This window comes from Castor canadensis, chromosome 5 (genome assembly GCF_047511655.1).
Source record: "Castor canadensis chromosome 5, mCasCan1.hap1v2, whole genome shotgun sequence".
Lineage (NCBI taxonomy): Eukaryota > Metazoa > Chordata > Mammalia > Rodentia > Castoridae > Castor > Castor canadensis.
The window spans coordinates 137,423,128-137,444,973 of NC_133390.1; the positions used below are offsets into that span (position 1 = coordinate 137,423,128).

The following is a 21,846-nucleotide window of genomic DNA, read 5'->3' on the forward strand; positions in this document are numbered from 1 at the left end:
GGTTATTAACCTTTTAGCTTCTAATTCTTCTAATTAGTTCTGCCTTCTTCACTGATTGATTTTAAAGTCACACAGCCAAGCAGTAAACTATTAGACTCCTTGTAGCTTTACTATAGATGACTGACATATGGTCACTATGGTAGCAATTGTTTATGTTATTTTTCAGGAATTTGGAGGTAGCCTAGTCTAGCTCAAACCAGCTAAAACCAGTGGATCTGGTTCATTTGGATCTGCCACACATGTCTAATAGGTGACCTGTCAATGTGAGTCAATGCCCTGTATAGCTATCCTTATCTCAACAGCAAAAACTCTTGTTCCTTCCTATTATTGCTTATACTCTCTCTTCAACAAAATTAGAAATAAGGGCAAAATAGTTTCTGCTGGGTATTGGGGTGGGGGAGAGGGAGGGGGTGGAGTGGGTGGTAAGGGAGGGGGTGGGGGCAGGGGGGAGAAATGAACCAAGTCTTGTATGCACATATGAATAATAAAAGAAAAATGAAAAAAAAAATAATAGGTGACCTGTTGATGTCAGAGAGTCAAAATGTCACCCTTAGAGCTAATGCTGCCATTTTCTGGATGCGTGTTCTATGAAGAGCCATGAAGTCTGACTACGCATGTGCAGACCACCAATTACTTCACTTTCCCTAACGCTAATCACCTTTTAACATGTCTCAGTCCACCCTATTCTCTTATTCCATAAGTATCCCTAAACTGTACCTTCAGGAGGTGGATTTGAGACTTGAGTCTCCCATCTCCCCACCTTTGACCACTTTGTAAATAAACTCTGTTCCTTTTGCAGAGCTTGTTAGCTGGGTGCCCATGGCTCACGCCTGTAATCCTAGTGTCTCAGGAGGCAGAGATCAGAAGGATCCTGTTTGAAGCCAGCCCCTGAAAATAGTTCACAAGACCTTGTCTCAAAAATCTCAACACAAAAAAGGGCTGGTGGAGTGGAGTGGCTCAAGGTATAGGCCCTGAGTTCAAGCCCCAGTACTTCCCCCCCCAGCCCCCACCCAGAAAAAAACCCACCAAAAACAACAACAAAAAACCTTGTTGCTTCAGTGATTGTGTGGTGAACAGGTCTGGTTCTGTAGATGCTAGATATATTTTTAAGTACTTAAAAAAAAAAAGACCACAGTTAAAAAATAAGACTTCTCTTCATTCTTTTCCAGGTCTTTACTCTTAATCACCTCAACCAACAAAAAAAATTCTTTATAAACATAGAGAATGAAAAGAAAGGCCCTGTGACCCAGCTCATTCTTTCCAGTTAGAAAATTATGGTTCTGTTCGTAAGCAAAAGGGAAAAATTATTTGAGGAACACAAGAAAAGAAGGATCTTTCAGAATGAGGACTAGCTCAGACAAAAAAAGGAAAGAACACACCCATCATGTTCTTGTAAATTATTCTTCTTGTAAATTACTCCTCTCTTTCCTCATGCAGCCAGGAAGAGGGGAAGTCAGGTTTCAAATCTAAGACATCTGTTTCTCTTGTTCTTGAAGGTATGTCAATTGCATTTACCTACCAGGAAGCATACATAACAGACACTTGCAAACACCAGAAACTATTAAAATAAAATGAATAAGGTGTTTATGTTTTTCTTGAAGCTCATTAATGTCTTTTCTATTTTTTATGATAAGAAGAACATACTAGAGAATTTCTTGAACTATAACATATTGAATTTTAGAAACAAAAGTTGAACTACTTTCTGAATGACCAAAACTAGAAACAAGTTTTCTGAAGACATTTATATAGATCATATCAATTGGTTCCAAAGACCATGGCTAAGTGGAAAGTGGAAAAGACCAAGGCAATGCTTGAGTTCTGCTTGCCTTACTGTTACTAAATGTAGTAACTGATAGGAAATATTCTGTGTGTTGACCTCTACATAAAAATTGATTCACTCCCTGATTAACAAAAGGAGGCAGAAGCCTGACCCTTTTTTCTTCCCCCTGACCTACAACACAGATTCCAGAGGTTAAAGATCAAACGAGGAAGGACCACAAACACCAATAACATTGGGTTTTGTTGTGCACTTGCTGCTTACCCACGGCTGGCCAGGGGGAAGTGTGAATCCAAGAGGCAAAGGTGAAATCCACAGAAGGTGCTTATCTTAGAAAGAGTACTAGAGCCATGGCAGCCAGCAGAGCAAGCTCCATTTACTAAATGACATTGACCAAGTCTCTTCAACTCTCACTGCTACAATCTGAGAATGTCACTGAATCATTGCCTGTGCAATCTGCCCACGACAGACTGGCAGTCTGAACCTGGATTGGTAATTGTTCAAACAATACAAAATAATAATATTCTCCTGGGAATTCTAACAGAACCCAGAGTCTAAACAGCATAACACAAGTTGAATGAATATCCCTTACCTGAAATGCAAGGGACAACAAGTATTCCAGACTTCAGAGTTTTCCAGATTTTGGAATATTTGCATAGATTTTACTGGCTGAGCATTCATTCCTAACCTAAAAATCTAAAATTTGAAACTTTTTGAGCATCTGACACAAAGTTTCAAATTTCAGACCATTCAGATTCTAAGATTAGGGATGCTTAACCTATATTAAAAATGGACAGGTTACAATCTAAATTTCTTGACAAAGACAAGAACATGAGGTTAGATCATATGGTCTTTTGGTTTATTCCAGTTCTGGCATTCTGATTTTTTTTTTGAACAGATAAAAGTAAAGTAGTAGAAATAGAGGCCAATGTTTGATTTTAAGATGAAGGTCTTTCTTGTAGGAAAATCATATAGTCAAATTTAAACTTTTATAACTGCTGAAATTTACTTGGGCAATTCATATTCTAAGATTATTTTTATTACCCTACTAGACCCCCTTTCAGCCCTATGAAGCAAGAACTATGATTGTTTTTATCTTACTGTGGAACATGAGGCTTGGAAGCCAGATGACTTTCCAAGGATGGTGGAGATGAGGTGCAAAGCAGGCGGTTCCTACGCTAAACAAGTTAGGAGATGGCATGGTGGGCCTCTCTCTGGGCAGAAAGGGCAAAACTAGTTGATGCCTCTTTTTTTTTTTTTGTGACATATTTTCCTTTTGTTGTATTAATAGGATAAGGATCAGAATGTAAGTTGAGAGAGTGTTCAGTATGGTTCAAGCACTATTAAGCACTTCACATGTATTCAACACCGTTTGACTAAGTGGGGTACATGATCTCCATCTGTCTTAGTTTGGGTTCTTCCAGAAGCTGATCCTGAGACAGGGATTGGGTGTGAGAGGTTAATTTGGGAGGTGATCCTGGGAAGTACCAGAAAAGGAAGGAGAGTAGCGAGTAGAGTGTGCTTTATTTTCACCATGGGCCACTGGAGCTGAGTCCTGTTGGGGACTCTTAAGACACACTGGTGAACATGCTTTGGAGTTGTCCCACTTAGGGGACAGGTTGCTCCTAGAGGGTGAGGTGGGGATTAATTTCCCAATCTTCCCCACTGCCCTGGGCTAGGGCTCTGGTTGCATGAGAAAGTCTTAGGTGGCAAGTGTTGGCCACTGAACACCAGACTGGCAAGCATCAATGGGTAGGGCACAATAGTGTCCACCACACCTTGTTACATGTAAAGAAACTGTGACATGGAGACACTAAGAAACAAGATCATGTGCACATGGTCAGCAGCAGCAGAGCAGGACCTCAAATCTAGTGGTCCAGCCTGAGCTCTTCTTCCCACCCACAGTCCACTCCTGCCTTTGGATGGAGAAATTTCTCCATCCAAGCATGGTAGAGCTAGAAGTTGAAAGAAATAGAAGCCTGCATTCTGCAAAGCCTTAATTTGGCACCATGTTCATCTTTCTTTACAAGCTACTCAAAATGCAGACCGCTTGGTGCTGCAGAGGCACTCAGCTTAGACACAAAGTCTGAATGGTCAGCTTGGCGATCTGTGAGCTTCAGGGAAGATGCTCTTTCCCAGCGTTATCTCCCTCAACTGTAAAATGGGGCTGCTCAGAGCTTCCCAGTGAAACGTCTGAGAGGATTGAGTGAGACCCCTCACCACGAGCACCTATCTGGATGTAAGCAAGCTGAAGTCATTAGTTCCCTCCATAGAAGGAAGGGACCCTTTGAAAAGGAACCCCAGGTTTCATGATTCAGGTCAGGATTTTTTTTCTTTTCATTATTAACTGTGGTTTGGTTAGATTGAAATGGGAACTGAAAGAGCATTGATAAGTAAATTAAAAGTCCCTGATTTCCTGGTTATCTTGCTCTCTCTCTAGACACTCATCTCTTACTCTTTTCAGCTCCTCCCCTTCATAGGTTCAGAGACCGAGGATCTGATCTGAGATTGGTATTCTGAATTTTCCATGCCTTAATTCACAGCCTCATTCTGTCCCTAACATCCTGAAAACCACAGAGGAGTCGAATTTCTTGATGGTTGTGTATCCTTCAGAACAGTGAGAATTGAGACAGGGAGAGAGAGACCTATTCCTATTTAAGATGATAAAACACAATGCATGGTGGGGGCTGGGAGAACACTCAAGCCTCTTGCTGTGTGTGGGATGAAGGGTGGATTCAGTTCCTCACTAATGGAGTTTTTGTCTTCTACTCTGTTGAGCCTCCTTTATTCTACTTCAGAACCTGGTGTTTTGGCTGGTCACATGGGTCCACAGGTTCATGTGGCTAGTGTCTCTTTTGATTGGTTAACCCCTGGGCTAAAGAAATGCTTAAGTGATTTAATTCTTATCCTGCCTGGATTCTTATCCTACAGTGTTCACCACCTTAAGGTCTCAGGCAGTTCCTGGGGATCTGCCTCTGCCTGTCTTCCATCTCTTCTTTCCTATAGGTCCCCATAAGGACCCCATATTCTTGGTGAAGCAAGCAACATTATAGGCCCTCTCCCTGTGCCTTTCCACCTTTTTCCAGTGGTTCCCTGCCTGGAATGCCCCTTCTTTCTGGGTCTAGGCTCCCGTCTTTCCCAATGTGGATTCCAGTGAAGCTTGCCCACCTGGCTGTCTCCTTCACTGGGCTCCTTCCAACTCCCAGCACACTATATCCAGTGTTCCTTGTTGCCTCTGCTAAGACACAGAGCAAATTAGATTTTTCTCCTTGACAGGAAGTCCTCTGAAAGCCAGACCTGGAGGCTGTAACTGCAGCCACCTGAAGTTCCCAGTGCAAATCTGGCCTGTAGTAGATGCTATCTGTTGAACTGGACAGAAAATCCTTACTTTGGGTGCCTACATGAAAACGATGTTTCTTGTCCTTACATCTGTAAACACAGATATGTAACTATTGATGAAATAACTGCCCATGTATGGGGCAGGTGGTGTCCCCTGTGGCTCTGCAGGGATGTTCTACTACCTGGATTTGCTTTAAGCATTGTCAATAAAGCACATTTTGGCTCATAAAGAGCAAATAATAATATGGATGCTTTGTCATTCTAAGGGTGATTCTACTACTGCCAATATAAAGATGATAATCACTGTGGCTGTCAGTCACTTGTATTTGCTCATTTTGGTGGGCTTCAATGAAGGTCATCACGCACAAGGAAAGGTAATATTCAAGTAGGAACTTACATCAGGAATTGGTTGGGCTGACTTCAGTGCCCTCTAGTAAAAGGCTAGCAAAAACAAGGGCAGAAGAGAAGAAGAAACAAATTTCCTAGGGAAGAATTCTAAAGATTATTGCTATCGTCCCTTCTTTTAGGGGTAGGGTGGAGCTTAATTCACTGTTCGAGTATGGTCGGTGCTTGGTGACTTGCTTCTAAATTGTAGGAAAAGAAGGGAACATTTAATCTTACAGGGCAGAACAACATGACCTTGTCCAGGCAATCAAGGAGAGCCCTATGGGTACCAGGCACCTTCTGGTATGATGTAGCTTCACCTCTATGGTCCTCCATCCTCTTCAGACGAGAAAGGCAGCCATTACTAACCAAGACGGGTGTTGGAAAAGGGATACCACACATGCTGGTGTCAGTCCTATTTGCGTCATAATGTGACTGTTCTAAACTTTTGTTTCCTCATCTATAAAAATGGGTATAATAAACAGGGCCTCCTGACATGTTAAGAGGATTAAAGGGGATTCTACATATAAAAGTGCTTTCACTGAGTTCCATTAAAAACACAGTAAAGTCTGTCCTTTGTATCTTCATGTCCTGCATCCATGAACCAACTGCTGACTGGAAATATTTTGGGAAAAACATCCCACAACAATAAAAGACAGAAGCAAAAATATAACAACTATATACAAAGCATTTATATTGCATTAGATATTGCAAGTAATCTAGAAATGATTTAAAGAATAGAGGAGGATGTTTACATGTTAGATAAGATACTTAACCATTTTATATAAGGGACCTGAACATCTCAGATTTTGGTACCCAAAGGGGTCCTGGAATCAATCCCCTAATGAATGCTAAAGGATGACCCTATGCAGTGAATATTGACTCTTTGACTCTACAGATGAAATGGTCCTGTGACTTCTTCTGGGCTTTGATAATAACTGAGACTCTCCAAAGTGGGCATTGAACTGAGAGGAGCAAGTAGTGTTGGGCAGTGTTGTGATACTGGGCTTGTGCAGCAGGGCGATGAGTCAGACCTGTGGGCCAGTGAGGGCTCCATCTGGGGGGTATCTGATTCCCAGAGACAGCCAGTTGGGACCATCCTTTTGCTAGGAGTAGAGTGGTGGAAAGTCACATCAAAGCCCTAACAATTCTAATGCTTTCACTTAATCATCACAGCATCTTCGGTACCCCATCCCCAGTCATGTTCCTTAATTTCTTTAACCTGGTCTGTTTCCCATCTGGGAGGCAGGAAGAGGTTAGGAATGTATCAGGAAATACTCAAGCACAGCCATGACTTGTTTTGTGATGCTGTCTGTCCCTCCCACCCTTCACACACCTCTGAGCAGAGGCTTTGTGAATTACTGAGCTCCTTGGTTGGGTATCTTGGAGTCAGTGACTCATGGTCAAGGATCCTCAGCTCCAGGGCTGGGAACCTCCTTGTGGCCTATATAATCTAATTGACCCAATTCTGATGCCTAAAGTAATAAGGTGCTTCCTCCTGTGGTCTTCAGTCTATTTTCAGAAGTTGTGTAGGCATTCTTTTCACATAACACAAGAGCCCAATCTTTCTCCCATTTCTCTAGCAATTGTTAACTGGAGGACATTGCTGTTTTTCAAGCAGTAGGATCACAAGGACTCGATCAGAAGAATCAAGATTTTTTTTGGTGGTACTGGGGTTTGAACTCAGGGCTTTTTGCTTGCTAGGCAGGCAATCTATCGCCTGAGCCACTCCACCAGAAAGATTCAAGGTTTTAATCTCAATTTGGCACTAACATGCCTCTCAAGTCACATCTCTTTTAAAACAAGGCAGATATAGCCGGATGACAGTGGCTCACGTCTGTAATCCTAGCTACTCAGGAGGCAGAGATCAGGAGGATCACAGTTCGAAGCCAGTCCAGGAAAATAGTTCATGAGACCCTATCTCAAAAAAAAATTCTGCCTCTCTCTCTCTCTCTTTTTCTCTCTCTCTCTCTCTCTCTCTCACACACACACACACACACACACACACACACACACACACACACACACACACACGAAGGCCCTAAGTACAAACCCCAGTACTGTAACAAAAGAAAACCAAGACGGATAATTCAGAGATTCATCAAATTGTGAGTTAAAAAAATTTAAATCATAGTAGATATTAGAGTTTGAGCCACCTTAAATATTCACTAAAATCAAACAAAAACCTGATCCAAATCAAAGCAGTTATGACTGTTAACTTCTAAAGAATCACATAAAACTCCTCCCATTCCCTCTTTCTGGGGGAAGGGTGAAGGGTCTCACTATATTGCAGAGGTTGACCTTGAACTCCTTGGCTCAAGAGATCGTCTTGCTTTAGCCTCCTGAATAGCTGGGATTACAAAAGTGTACCTCTGTGCCTGGCTCTTAATCCCCCTTTTCATGCATGCTTTATTCTCTGGTGACCTGCCATATTTTCAGTATAATTTCTCTATTAAAAAACAAAACAAAACAAAAATTTGGAGAGGTAAATTGGTATGCTCTTTGAAACACATGGGAACTGAATTTAATGATACTTTTTCAAGTAATTAAAATGCTCTTTCAAGAAAACACATTTCAGATGACAGCAATTAAAAAAAACAATATAGTCTTGTTTTTCACTATTGAATGGAATGTGAATAGGTGATAATTTTAAATCACTGTGGAAAGTGTAGCAAACAGTTTGAATGAAATAGAAAATTTGGGATTGCTAATATTTTTGGAGCTGGAGAAATTTTGTTTTCTTTGAAGCAAAACTTGAAAAGAGAGGGGTTTTCCAAGACTGATGTCAAGTCAAAAATAAAATTCTTTGCTGGGCCCTGGTGACTCATGGCTGTAATTCTAGCTACTCAGGAGGCAGAGATCAGAAGGATCACAGTTCAAAGCCAGCCCTGGGCAAACAGTTCACCAAATAGTCCAAGAGACCCTGTCTTGAAAAAACCCATCAAAAAAAAAAAGGACTGGTGGAGTGGCTTAAGTGGTAAGAGTGTCTACCTAGCAGGCATGAGGCCCTGAGTTCAAATTGAAGCATCGCCAAAAATATCTTTTACTAAAATTTAAACAACCAAACAATGCAACCAGTTTTACAAAATGGAGATTTCTTTACCAGAGATTTTGGACAAATCTCTCCCATTGGTGGAAAAAGACCAATGCAAGAATGGTATGACATGAAAACCCACTAATAAGGAGTAACAAGTAATGTCACATGCACCTGCACATCACAGCATGGGACACCAGTAATGAGTCTACTTCACTCTACAAATGAAAAAACTGATCCCAGGGCTTTGTGTAGGGCCTGAAACCTATGTCCACTTGTTGGTAAAACATTGGTTTGTTCTTCCATGTACTACCTTAGAGGGATGAAGGTAGGAGGCAGCTTTCCAAAGGGAAGCCCAATGGGCAGAATGAAGGTGATTCTTAGTTGCATAAAGAACCACCCTCTGAAGAAGACAGATTAGCACCATCTCTACACACTAAAGAGATCCATATGCATGAATTCAAATGGTCACTTTCCACTTATGAATGTGGCTCTAATTCTATAGGAGTTATACCAGTGAAATGCCTCCTCCTTCTTCCTTGACTTCAAGATGAACATTCTATAAATTTAGTCTTTAAATTAGAATTTTTGTCTCCTAGTTCAGAGCTATGTCTCCAGAAGTGATGGGAAAGGAAGATAGAACTAGATTCTTTTAAAGCAGGGAAACCCAACTGGCTTTCTTGAAAAGCCTACAAGCATTAGGAGACACCTGTTCAGAACAAATTTGAGACTTGAGATTCTGGGGATAGCATTTAAGTGAAGACTCTCTGGTATTCCTCCCAGGAGGTGGATGTGGTGGGAATGAACACACAAGGACAAGAAGATCTGGGATGAATGCATGCTCCCCTATGTACCTGATATCACTTTCTGGACATAATTCTGTAAGTGTTGGCCTCTGATCCTGAATTTTCAGTACAGGAACAGTATCTACTGAAATACAGCAAGCTTGAGTTATGGAGTATCAAAAGTGTCACTGTATTAACAAGTCCACAGTATGCCTCTGAGCCCTTCGTGTAGGAATATGGAAAACATAGACAACTGGGTCAAGTCTGTGTTCTGCTTAGAGTCTTAGTCTAGTTACTTGTACTTCTAAGGGGACAGACCTTTCTAATAATTAGGCCTACATCTTTCCTGCCCTGTGATGAGATTCTCAGGTTGACCTCTAATCTGCTTGCCTTCCCCTTTCTTTCCAAAAGATCAGAACTTTCACTATACTTTCAAAACAGAATGATGTTTTCATTGGTGAAGCAATAGGAAAAGCTGTCTGCTTTAAGGCAAATATTAAAACAAAACAAAACCAGGCTGGGTATGGTGGTGCATGTCTGTAGTCCTAGCTCTTCTGGAGGCTGAGGCAGGAGGATTGCTGGAGTTTAGGAGTTTGAGGTCAGCTTGGGCAAAACAGGGAGACCCTAGCTCAACAAAACAAAATCAACCAACCAGCACAAAAGCATGGCAATGTTTCTGGAGGTCACGTCCACAACTCAACAGAGGGGTTGTGACCTATTACAATACCCCTTAACTTATGATGACAAAACATAATACAAGCAGTAGCAGAAGGGTTAGGTTAGGAAAACAGGGGCTTGTGATTCCACAGAAATTCAAGTACTACACTTGCTAGCTACCAGCTGGTGTGGCCTTGGGGAAAATGGCTCTACCAGACATTCCTCCATCCCATAAGGGATGCAGATGCCTCTTTCACAGGAGGGAGGTGAGGACTCACTAAAACAGCTTGGACAGGCTGCCCGGCTCCTATGATAGGCTCCACAGATGTCAGCTTTCCTTCTCATTAGGACCTAGATTTTAAATTAAAAGGTGCATCGTCTGCAGCAGTGATGTGTATAATTTTCAGCATGTTTCTGGAGAAAATGAGCCCTTGAGCTCTAAGAGCAAATACTATATGTGAACTTAATTACAAAAGGGACTGCCAGGAGACCCTCCCAGGACTGCCTTGGATTGGTACTTACAACATCAGCAGGGAAGCAAAGGCCAAGGCCCTGTACCCTCAGGAACCCCTTCTCTGTGGGCTGGCTGGCACTGCCTACACATAGCTCAGGCCTGACATCAGCGCCTGCTGGCTACCCACCAACCGAGAGAGGAAGCTTTTCATGCAGGTCATGGTTCCTGTTAATGTTAAGTCAGAGCTGGTCTCCTCTGAGAGAAGGGTCTGGGAGGTTGGAGGAAAGAGACAGCTTATGTGGCTCTTCTGCCAAGCCTTTTCAATTCGAAGGCATGTCACAAAGACACACATTCCTTTAGCCACTGACTTTAGCAACACCCTAGCTCTAACCACGCCCCATCAACTCAGGCTCAGTCAAACCAAGGCAAGAAAACAAACAAGGCTTTGATTCCATTGTGAGCAAATCAAAGAGCTGCTCAAACTCACTTAAAGGAGAGAGGAGAGAGAGGAGAGAGAGAGAGAGAGAGAGAGAGAGAGAGAGAGAGAGAGAGAGAGAGAAAGAGAGAGAGAGAGAGAGAGACACTACTCTACCCCACACTGTTTACTATTTTCAACAAACAGACTCAATCAGAAAGAAGAAATTTGGCTTTAACTTCTGAATTGCCTGGAAATGTTTGGAAGTTTTTGGCGGCTTCTGCCTACTGAACGAAGTCTCTGAAATTAACCTTTTAGAGCCAACCTTCCAAAATTAAAACAAACCCAAAAAACCCTTCAATATTCTGTCCCTGGAAAAAAGACTGCTTGCCAAACTCACATTTGCCCTGGCAAGCTACTTGCCAAAGTAACTATTAATAATGCAGCCCTTCAATGAGGTTATAAAGTATTTCCCTTGACTTTGGAGGAAATGCCTTTCAGGTGACCTCCAAACCTTATTATTTATTTTAAAGGTATACCAAATAAATTTGTTTCTTTTTTCTTATTCCAGAACAATGTCCTGTACGGAACTCTGTGGGACAAAAAGCCAGCAGGGGGGTTACCCAGGGGGCCAGGATGGTTCCCAGGGTCCCTGAATACTGGTCTGGTTCTGCTTACTGAGCTAGCGCATGTTCACAGGTGTGCTCAAGGTAGAAACTCATTGCTCTGATCTGATCGTTGCACTCTGAACATATGCTATGCCTCTGTAAAAAATTTACTTCCTAAACAGAGCAGAACAAAATAGCCACTGCCTCTCAGAAGAGTACCTGTCTATTGAGTATCCAGCCTGCAGAGATGCACTTTCAGAAACCACACAACAGATGTAGCCTGCACAAAGCACCACAGCAGAGGCAACTCTCACCATCCAAAGTGGCACAGACTTCATCCCTGAAGGAATCACTTCGCCATTCCAACTATTCTCTCCTGAAAACATTCTGAAGCAGGGACTTGCAGCAGCAACCTTCATAAATTGATTTTTTTTCCCATTCAAATCAAGGCTGTGTCATTTTGAACTTCAGAGTAACCTTATCCAAAACAACTAACAGGGTGCGCTGTCTGACAAAGTTACAGATTCTATATTTGAAAAAAGAAAGAAAAAAAAAAAGGGCACTTACCAATTTGGTCTTCTGGGATCAGCGATTCAATGGGGGGGTCCAGCTCGGAGCTCTGAGACAAATAGTTCTTGACCTGGGTCATGAACTGCCGGATGGTCTGCAGCATGTCAGTGCTGGACACGTGGCATTCCTTGTTTTCCTGCAGGAAGCTCACGTAGTCTTGCACCAGGCACCCGAAATAGGTGCATTTGTCCCGGGACAGCTCAGCGATCCTGCGGACCATCCTCTTCTCGGGGGTCATAAAGGAACTGAACACCCCGCTCATCTTTCGAAGCTGGGACTTGACGAGCTTGGGCAGCACAAAGGAGCTGTTCCTTTTCTTTTTGGACTTGATGGGGGGAGCCATGGTCTCCTGGTCGCTCTCTTCATAGTCCTCCAGGCTGCTGTTGGTGTCCGCCTCGTAGCCATACAGAGGCATGCTCCGGTCGAACTCCAGCGAGTCAGAGGAGGAAGTGGAAATGCTCATGTCGCTCAGCCTCTGCCTGCCTCCATGGCACGGGGGCCGTGGTGATTCAGAGCTGGGAGGCTGGGCCCTTGTGCAATCCCCGGGGACGTCCTCAGGCGGGGCTCCACCTGCACTGCCAGCTGTGCCCAGCTCCAGTTCCCGGCTCAGGCCCGGCCGACTGGCGGTCAAGGTCTTTGCGCTGCCTTCCGCTTCCAGAAAAGAAGCCTGCTTCTTCAGGCGGGGTGGAGGGATGGGAGTTGGTTTTCTTCCAAGCTGAGCTACGTTCCCATGTTTGTTATGGTTGACTGTTTCTGGCATGCTCGTTTGGGTTTCAGTCCTGGACAGCCGAGGGCTTGTATAGAGACTATTAATAGCGGGTGGCGGGGGCCTGGGTGGGGGGGACCGAGGCCTCTCGGTGCCATTCGCGTTGGGAGTCCTTGTACTCGGCCGCTTCAGGCCTCCACTGAGGTCCTGGCTGTGCACTTTCAAGAAAAGAGGATTAATAAAACACAAGGCTCCGTTGGTCTGGCTGCACTCCAGCTCCGAAGGCGTCCTGGTTTTTATAGAATGCACTCCATTTATAAGGCAGAGCTGACGCAAGGAGGCAGGGCAGATGTGGTCGGAGGAGAGAGGCCTATGGGGAGGTGGAGGGTTTGGGGGTTTGTTGTCAGCTGAGGAGCTCCAAAAATCTGAAAGTCATTATCAGTGAACACAAGAATGTAAATATAGTACACTCAGGCCATTCCTTCACAAATTTAAAAAACCACACACTGTAGGGACAAGGCACCTTTTAAAAAATTTTTGCATTTATTGCATTCCCTTACCGGCAAGGGCAGAAAGGCTTGCCAGGCCCAGCTCTGGGCTGGCAGGAAGGCTCCAGGGTCCTGTAACCTTCTAAGTCCTTGAGAAATGTTGTCTCAGCCAAGACACCCAGGTCCCACCCTTCTCACAGGTAAGTCAGAAGGAAAAAAAGAACTGGAATGGTTACAGTATAAGCTCAGAAAAGGCCATCTGGGCTCTGGGGCTTGCTTTCTAAAAACCCAGTCAGTTCAGAAAGCAACACCACCCTTTCCAATCAACTTCTCCTGGGATGCCCTCCGTGAAGGCTTCCAGCCAAGGAATTGGGCCTTCAAGTTCCCATTTAATCCGTAGGATCAGCAGCTGGGCCTGGAGGATGTTACTCAATCTGCTTGGGGTTTTACACATTCAGCATTAAAACCCAAAGAAGAGGAAAACTACACTCATGGGTCCCATCAGCAAAAAAAAAAAAAAAAAAAAAAAAAAAAAGGCAGCAAGCTTATGCAAATGTTAAGTGCAGTCTCCATCACTTATCTACAACCTCCTTACTAAGGCCGATTTTGGAGTAGTACGGAGTGTTTATTGTGTCTGTACTACCTGAGTCTTCTCTTACACAAGAGTCTCTGTTTTCCATGCAAACCAAGGGAGGCCGTGATAGGGATAAATATGTGTTATAATTTCCACTTGGAATAGGTTTCTCTGTCTGTATATTTCTCTCTCTCAGTGTATTTGCTTTACCTGTGTTTCTTTCCTATGGGCCCAGAATGGCTGGTCACAGAGGGGCTGGAGGAGAAGCTTGCATTGGGAGCCTGGTTCTGCCCTGTCTGTGTGGTGACAAGCCCGATGCTGGTGTCTGTGTCATCTCCTTCATTTATGAGGGCTTTCTTATATCCTTCCTTCCCTTCCCTTCCTTCTACTTCTGGGCCATTCAACCCAAGAGTAAACAGCCACAGGTGGCTACTGAATACCTGAAAAATGGTGCATTTTTCAGAAACTGAGTATTGAATTTTTGTTCATATCAATCAATTTAAAATTTAAAATAGATACCTCAATTCATTACAAGCATTTAAGTATGTTTAGAACTTGCTTATGAGAATCTACTTTTTAAATTCTAAATACAGATCACATATTTCTGATGTAAGTTTAGGGCCTGAATGGAGATGTAAGTATACAACAAATACTGGATTTCAGACACCTTGTACAAAAAAACAGAATATAAAGTATATCATGAATACTTTTTTTGGATTTCTTATACTGATTACATGTTGAAATGATAATATTTTGGATGCATTGCATTAAATACAATAAATTATTTAAATTAGTTTAACACCAGTCCTTTTTAAATGTGGCCGCTAGAAAAATTTAAATTACACTAGGGCTTGCTTATGTTTCTGTTGGCTAACACAGCAGGTTTTGGAGGAACTAACTGATCCTTGGTTCTTTGGATCCTGTTTGGATTTCTACTGTCATGGTTGTAAGACCTTGCAAGACCTTACAAGGCTTAGAACACTTAATGTACGTGTATCTCCTTTGTAGACTAGGAGCCTTATTAATCAGAGAAGGAAAGATCTTATTAACCTTCAAGTAGACTTTTAAGAAATATTTGTTGTATGAATGAATAAATGGGGTACAGAAATTTAAAATGTGCCATCTCCACCCCAAATGGGTAATGGGTACATTAAGAATAACAAATTGAATATATACTCATTAGACCACATTCACTTCTGGTTAGTTAGTGCCCACTAGTGCAAGCTACTTTTGCCTTTATCTTTGCAAGGCACAGGCACTGTCATTGATATTCCAGTCCTTCAGCCCCCATGCTAAGCATACACTGCATGTTGACCACCAAACTAGAGCTAAGGGGATGGAGGTCACCAGAGAAAAGGGAGACCTGGTGCATGTCTTCAAGAGGCCTTGTAATCAGGTGGTGGGATGTAGCTCGGGGGCAGAGCACTTGCCTGGTATGTGCAAGGCCCTGGGTTTGATACCCAGCATACACCACAAAGGACTATAATCTATCTGATTATATTAACTTCAGGAAGTATTTCAATCTCTCTTCAAAGGGGTGTAGGACTTTGTTGCAAGAGAAGGAACTACTTTTAAATAGGGACATTTTCATTACTCTGCCATTTTTTTTTCCAGGATTCTCTTTCCCAATCCTACTACCCAGAAAGGCCTCAGACACATGTGGCAATCCTTTTGAAGCAATTAAAATTTCAGAAGGGAATGCGGAGCTTCCTCCAGCTTCTCTGTGAATGAGGGAGGCCCACTAAGAAAAGATACCCACTTCAAAACAAGTTCTTCAGATTAGAGAAAAATATGACAAAGGGGGAATATATATAATATATATATATATATAATATATATATATAATATATATATATATAATATATATATATATATATATATTATATATATATATATTCAATGTTTTAGGTAAATATTACAGTTTCTTAGGTTCTAGGAATTCTGATACTAGGGCTTCAAAATCCCAAACTTCCATTCCAATACTGTGGTGTGATTATTAACTTATCCAAAGACGGAAGTCTAAAAGAAAATTTCCCCTTTCCATCCAGAAGAAAAATTTTAGCCAAACTTAAAAAGTCTCACAGAATCCCCAGGGAAGTGGGACAAAGAAGTTGAACCGGGTGAGTTGTGTGTCCTGATCTGGTGTCAGCCTCTGCCCAGCAGAACTGTGGGAGGTTGGGAAGCCTCAGCAAAGGGGTGAAAGGGAGGAGCTAGTTCCAGCTGCCAGAGCAAGGATCCTTGGCAGGGTAAGGGATGTGACCCAGAATAGCAAGGCGGGAATTCAGTAGTAAAAGGGGAAGTGAGGCAGATGTTACTTAAGATGCTTTCATTGTCAAATTCCTCAGAGCACAGAAATGGCATCCATGCCCATGTGCTACTCAAAAATAAAAAGCTTGCAGCACCCTGGAATTTTCTTTGCCCAGCAACAGCTCACAGGTGTCTACATTATGATAGGCTTTCAATACTTGGTTGGTCCTAAACCACTGACAGGAGAAGCTAGGGAGATTTGAGGGTACCCAGACAAAACCAGACCCAGTTTTTGAGGGTTGGCTGAACATTTGGACTTAGGAAAAGAATCCCAGAATGTGTGATTTCAGGTCCTCATGCACCTCAGTGCTGGATTTTGCCATTGGAGGTGAGGATTCTTTTTGACATAGCAAGGTAGCATTAGCTAGTCCCATGGACTCATTTTAAGACAGAGCTGGGCAGGGGAACCCACTTACTTAGTCCCAGCTGGGCTAGTTCTTCAAGCTGAGCCTCAGTCTTGGCTGTTGAAATGGCATAAGGCAACTTCAAGGTGAACGGCAGCACATCCCTAATATTTCAGAAAAAAAGAGAATGTTTATACGTGCCCAGCTCCTATTGCTTGCATTCATGTTCATGCTTGAGATGTTTTAGCTTACTGTTTAAAACATCCAAAGTAGACACCACACCACAGAATGTCTCTTTACTAATGACAGGATTCAATGCTTTCCATCCTTATCTTCATTAGCACACTCAGGGAGGCCAAGAGACAAGGCCCCCATGGTTTTGGGGTACACAGTGAGGACCAATCTCCCTGCTGGGTAGCTAAAGGTATGTAGTTACTATCAGAATTGCTGACTATGTTGGTAGGTCTATCACACCTAAAAAACAGTAGGCACTAATTTGCTAGATGCCTATCTGAATGTTAGACTCCAACTCCCTGGACAGGAATGTGCAATCCTAAATTCCATCGCCTTACACATGGCAGGTGCTCCGTGAATGTCTGCTGATATCACTTGTGACATTTTCCAACTGGAGGCTGCACATTGTCCTTTGTGTATGGAAGACAAAACTCTGCCCTGTGTTTTTAAGGAAAAATTTTTCCAACTTTAATGTACACAGGAATTCCTAGGAGTCTTGTTATATTGCATACTTGGATTCAGGAGGTCTGGGTGGAGCTGGAGATTCTGCATTTCTGCCAAGCTCCCAGGCAATGAGTGCTGCTGGGCCCTGGACCATTCTTTGAAGGCAATTCTAAGGTGGTGGGATTGGTTTAAAAAAAGCATTATTCTTTCATTCATTTGACTAATGTTTATGACCATGTAGGATATGCCTAGATGTTATATGTTCCAGGGCTAGAAATAAAACACCGAAGTCTGCATAGGGTTTCCTTTCACTGCAAGAGAGGATAAATAAATATGCAATTTATAAAATAAATTTGTAGAATGGGACATATATAGAAAGTGCCATTAATAAAGGTTATACATGAAAGAGTATTTGAGGGTGATATTTGGGCAGACAAGGGTTCCCAAACAGGTGATACTTGAAGATCAATAGATGGCCAGGAAAGAGACCATGTGGGGAAGAATACCGCAAGCAGAGGAAGCAGCAGGTGAAAAGGCCCTGGGGTAGGAGAGGGTTGGCATGTATGAACCACAGCCACTGTGGTTGGGGTACAGTTAGGGAGGGATAAAACCTGGAGCTTCTGCTTGTATTCTGTTATTACGAAAATGTCCTGAAAATTTCCATTGAAGAAAATAACTATACCAAATGACCTGTTGTTTTTGGTAAGATTAGGCAACCAGATTAAATCTGGATGACTAGACAATTTTGGAACCCTTGAAGCTGTTTACAATGAATAAACAAGTCGTAAAATTAAGGAAAAGAACAAAAATATGGATGTTTTGATACTTCATAGTGTCACAAAAGCTCTACTATGCAGCTCACATGAAGTCAGGAGGTTGTTTTTCTGAGAATGTCCAGCCCAGATCACCTGATTCCATGAGACCTTTTCATCTCTCCCCCAGATGTTGTGAGCATTCCCTTCTGTGTCCACTTGTATCTGTCTGAGATGAAGCAGGTGGAGCTTCAGGGGACAGCAGCTGCTACGTGACCTGGCAGGGGCAGTGACCCTCACTACAATCCGAATGAACAATAACAGAAGGCAGGACTTTGCAATACCAAAGTATCCTGCAAATACAAGTTCACATCGATGGACCCACTGAATTAAAATCCCATTTCTTCGGCCAATTTGGGAGAAAAGCCAGTGCAACAAAGCCAACCTACCTTAAGCTTTTGCCTGGCTCAGGACAGTGCCTGGAGTTTAAACATCACCTGACTTGTTTGGGGTTTTCATAATGACATATGACAGGAAATAACATCTGCCATTTGTTAATGGATGGTTATAAGCTTTGATCTACTAGATCAAATTAGATGTTGTACATGAGTCCTTATTGACACACATACATGGGGACACTTCCTGCTCACTTACAGCCTATTAAAGAGAGGGTCCCAATCTTATAGCTTGCATAAGACAAAATAAAGCCATCATTTTACATATAAATGTGTCACCTAAGAGTTTAAATACATGTGTGGTCTAGATTTATTTCATCTCCTCTATATGTTGCATTTCTAAAGGAGCAGGAACTAACATTATTTGACAACTATTATTGCACTGCACCTGGCCCTTTAACTCCCGTGGGGCCTACATGCCAATGCTAGGAGGAAGCCATGATGCCCCATTCTATGGAGTCAGAATCATACAACGTCATAGACAGGTAAGGTCCTTGGCATGCTGTCACAAAGCCTGCGGAGTGAAGTGGAGGTTGGAACCAGCTGTGTTGGATCTCAAGGTGCATCTAAGTGGCAGAGTGTAGTGGGAAAATATGAGCTTTGGCATCGAGGTGGCCTGGTTCAAACCCCCTATCTGCTGCTTTTGATTTAATGACTGTAGGCAGGTGCCCCAATGTCTCTGAGCCTCAGCGGCTTCTCCATCCTAGTTTATGGGGATCCATGAAGATTAATGTACATATGGTGCCCAGCATAGATTTAGAAGATCCCCGCGCTCCCAATTGTTATTTTCTCTATCCCCTCAATACTCAAAGTGTAGTCTGAAGACCAGCAGCAGGAACATCCTCATCACTCAGGAGCTTGCTGGACATGCAGGATGGCAGTACCACACAGACCCCAAGAACGGACTCTGCATTTTAACAGGTGGCAAGTGATTCTAGTGTGACAGGCAGTTCTCCACACTGCTTTGACTGCACCTGAGTGACAAGAGCTGCAAAGCATTAGTAGCCAGCTGCAGTCACTACTTGTGTTCCCAATTGTGCTTTCTTTTCTTTCTTTTTTGGCAGTACTGAGGTTTGAACTCAGGGCTTTGCATTTGCTAGGCAGGTGCACTACCACTTGAGCCACTCCTCAAGCCCCTTTTGCTTTGGTTATTTTGGAGATAGAGCCTCTCTTTTTTGCTTGGGCTGGCCTGGACTGTAATCCTCTTATTTTTGGCTTCTATAATAGCTGGGATGACAAGCATGCACCATCATGTCCAGCTGTTGATTGAGATGGGGTCTCATAAACTTTTTGCAATTCATCTTGAACTGCAATCCTCCAAATCTCAACGTCCCAAGTAGCTATGGTTACAGACCAACGCCACCATGCCTGGCTTCCAATTGTGCCTTCTGTTGAGCCATCCCAATGTGGCAAGTCGTGGGCCTACCTGTCTATGAATTCCTTGTCCATGCATACTGGACACCCTCTGTGAGAGAATCCAACTCGCTATTAGAATATACTTGTAATACCAACAACCAACTTGAAAGATTTCAAATGTTTCCTTAAGACTGGGTCTTAAGAACCAAGAACACAGCTGAGTAACATTAAAAGAGAAATGAAAACATCAACTCCTCTTACATTTTGGAAAAAAACAGGAAAATTAATCTCAGGCCCTTCTAGCTGCAAAATGTCAACACTGAGGTTTTTCTGTGAACACCGTAAGTGGGTATCATGCTCTGTAATTTCCAAAGGCTTTCCTATACTGTATGTCCTTTAATCATCAGACAGTCCTGGACAGCAGGTATTCGAGTGTGCTTTGAACTTGAAGGGGACAGATGATATCTGTTCTGTGTGGCTGCCAAGTAATGTTTCATGGGTGTGAGGCTCTTTCCCAACCTCAGTATAATTACCAACAGGCAAACTATGGAGAGTAAACACCAGCCAACTTCACCTCTGGCTGACGTGAGCACTGAAATAGTCTCCTCTGATCTGGTTGGCTTTAGAGCAGACCAGGTGCAGGTCCTTGGCATGAGGTGAGGTGGGGTGGGAGGTGGAGATGAAGGAAATGCTGTCCTGCATTTTCCTTTTTGTTTAAGGCAGAGGTAGCAGTTTCATATCATTTGGGTTGCTCCTGACTTTTAGTGCTTAGGGTTTGGGGATAGCAAACCCTAAGATACTCTCATTTTCTTGGGACAGCACTGCAACAAAGAATTGAACTGTCTCAAAGTCTTCCTTATGAGGCAGTTTTTGCACAATTTTAATACAAACTTGAATGGTCACGAATGAAATTACCATGTTCATTGAAAAAAGATTGTACTTTGTTCTGTTCTGGACTTTACTTGAAAAGGCTCATCTTTGTGTAAAATGACTTTGCACATCATTTGGGTGGTATGCACACTGCAAACATAGCACTTTAGTCTGCGTTTAGTGGCTATAGCATGCAGAGTGATTATATGTATATGTGAGCTAGTAACATATTATTTTACTAGTAACATTTATTTTAAAAAATTTTATTTCAAATTTTAAAATGCCAAATAAAAAGAAACAGTGGCATTATTCATCTAAGTAATGTTTCATTCTCTTAATCTAAAGTTATTCATTATAAGTAGTTGTACTGGTTGTTCTTGGATGTTTACAAGCAATTTCTTCTCATAGGCTTGAGGGATTATGACCCAACCCTGGCAAGCAGGTGGCACCCCCGTGGGAGAGGCCTAGAGGGCCCTGGTCAATTCTAGGAGAAGCTCTAATTTTCTTCCTGCTGGTGAGCAGCGCTGAATTATCCCTCTGGAAGTGAATCCTCTTCCTCAGGACATTTACTGTGCAGCTTCAGTACCCTGGAGATCTTAGTGACTGTCCCAGGCAGGACTGAGTCAAAAACAAGGAATGTTGTTTCCAGGTAAAAGCAAGTGCTATCAGGCACAGAGTTCTTTCTTAGAATGGAGCTTTGCGCTGCATTCTAAACCTTGTTAGTAAGCTGCTTTTAGAAGAGCAGTTACATCGTACTTTCAATTAGAGCATATGGGTGCGCTATGAGCAATGAGGAATGTTGCTTCTAAAAGGAGAATGCCTCAAGGTATAAGCAAGTGCTATCAGGCACAGAGTTCTTTCTTAGAATGGAGCTTTGTGCCACATTCTTACTCAGTCTCTGAGGAAAAACTAACCCTAAATTAAACAAAAACAAACATAACCCAAATGAAATTCTCAGCTTCAGTGTGAGTTAGCTGCAAGGAGTGACCTTTGGAAACAACTGTGGTAATATATTTCCCTGTATCGCTGCAGTGAGCAAACAGAAAAACCAAAGAAGCCAATTGAGCTCTGCCAGCAAGAGAAGGAATGCTCATCTCTGAAGGTAACAAGTGTTTCGTTTCTTAATTACTGTGAGAACACTGGGTTTGAAATGCTGTTATTGCTAGAAGGAAAAGAAAACACCAATAATAATAATAATAATAATAATGAAAAGCTTTCTACAGCTCACATAATCTTGACACTGTTGATTTGGGGCTTAATTTCATGTAGACTAAAACAATTTCTTCAGTTATG

The 21,846-nt window shown here is 42.6% G+C and overlaps 1 protein-coding gene across 5 annotated transcripts in view; it reads right to left on the reverse strand.

The window, feature by feature from the left end:
- Positions 1-21,846, reverse strand: part of Rin2 (Ras and Rab interactor 2) — a 210,304-nt gene that overhangs the window by 16,121 nt on the left and 172,337 nt on the right. For all 5 annotated transcript variants that reach the window (XM_020170611.2, XM_074074247.1, XM_074074246.1 and 2 more), the window contains 2 exons: positions 16,515-16,606; positions 12,021-13,154 (listed from right to left, as the gene is read on the reverse strand). In XM_020170611.2, coding sequence (XP_020026200.1) covers positions 12,021-13,154; positions 16,515-16,606 — 1,226 coding nt within the window. The remainder of the gene's footprint in view (positions 1-12,020; positions 13,155-16,514; positions 16,607-21,846) is intronic.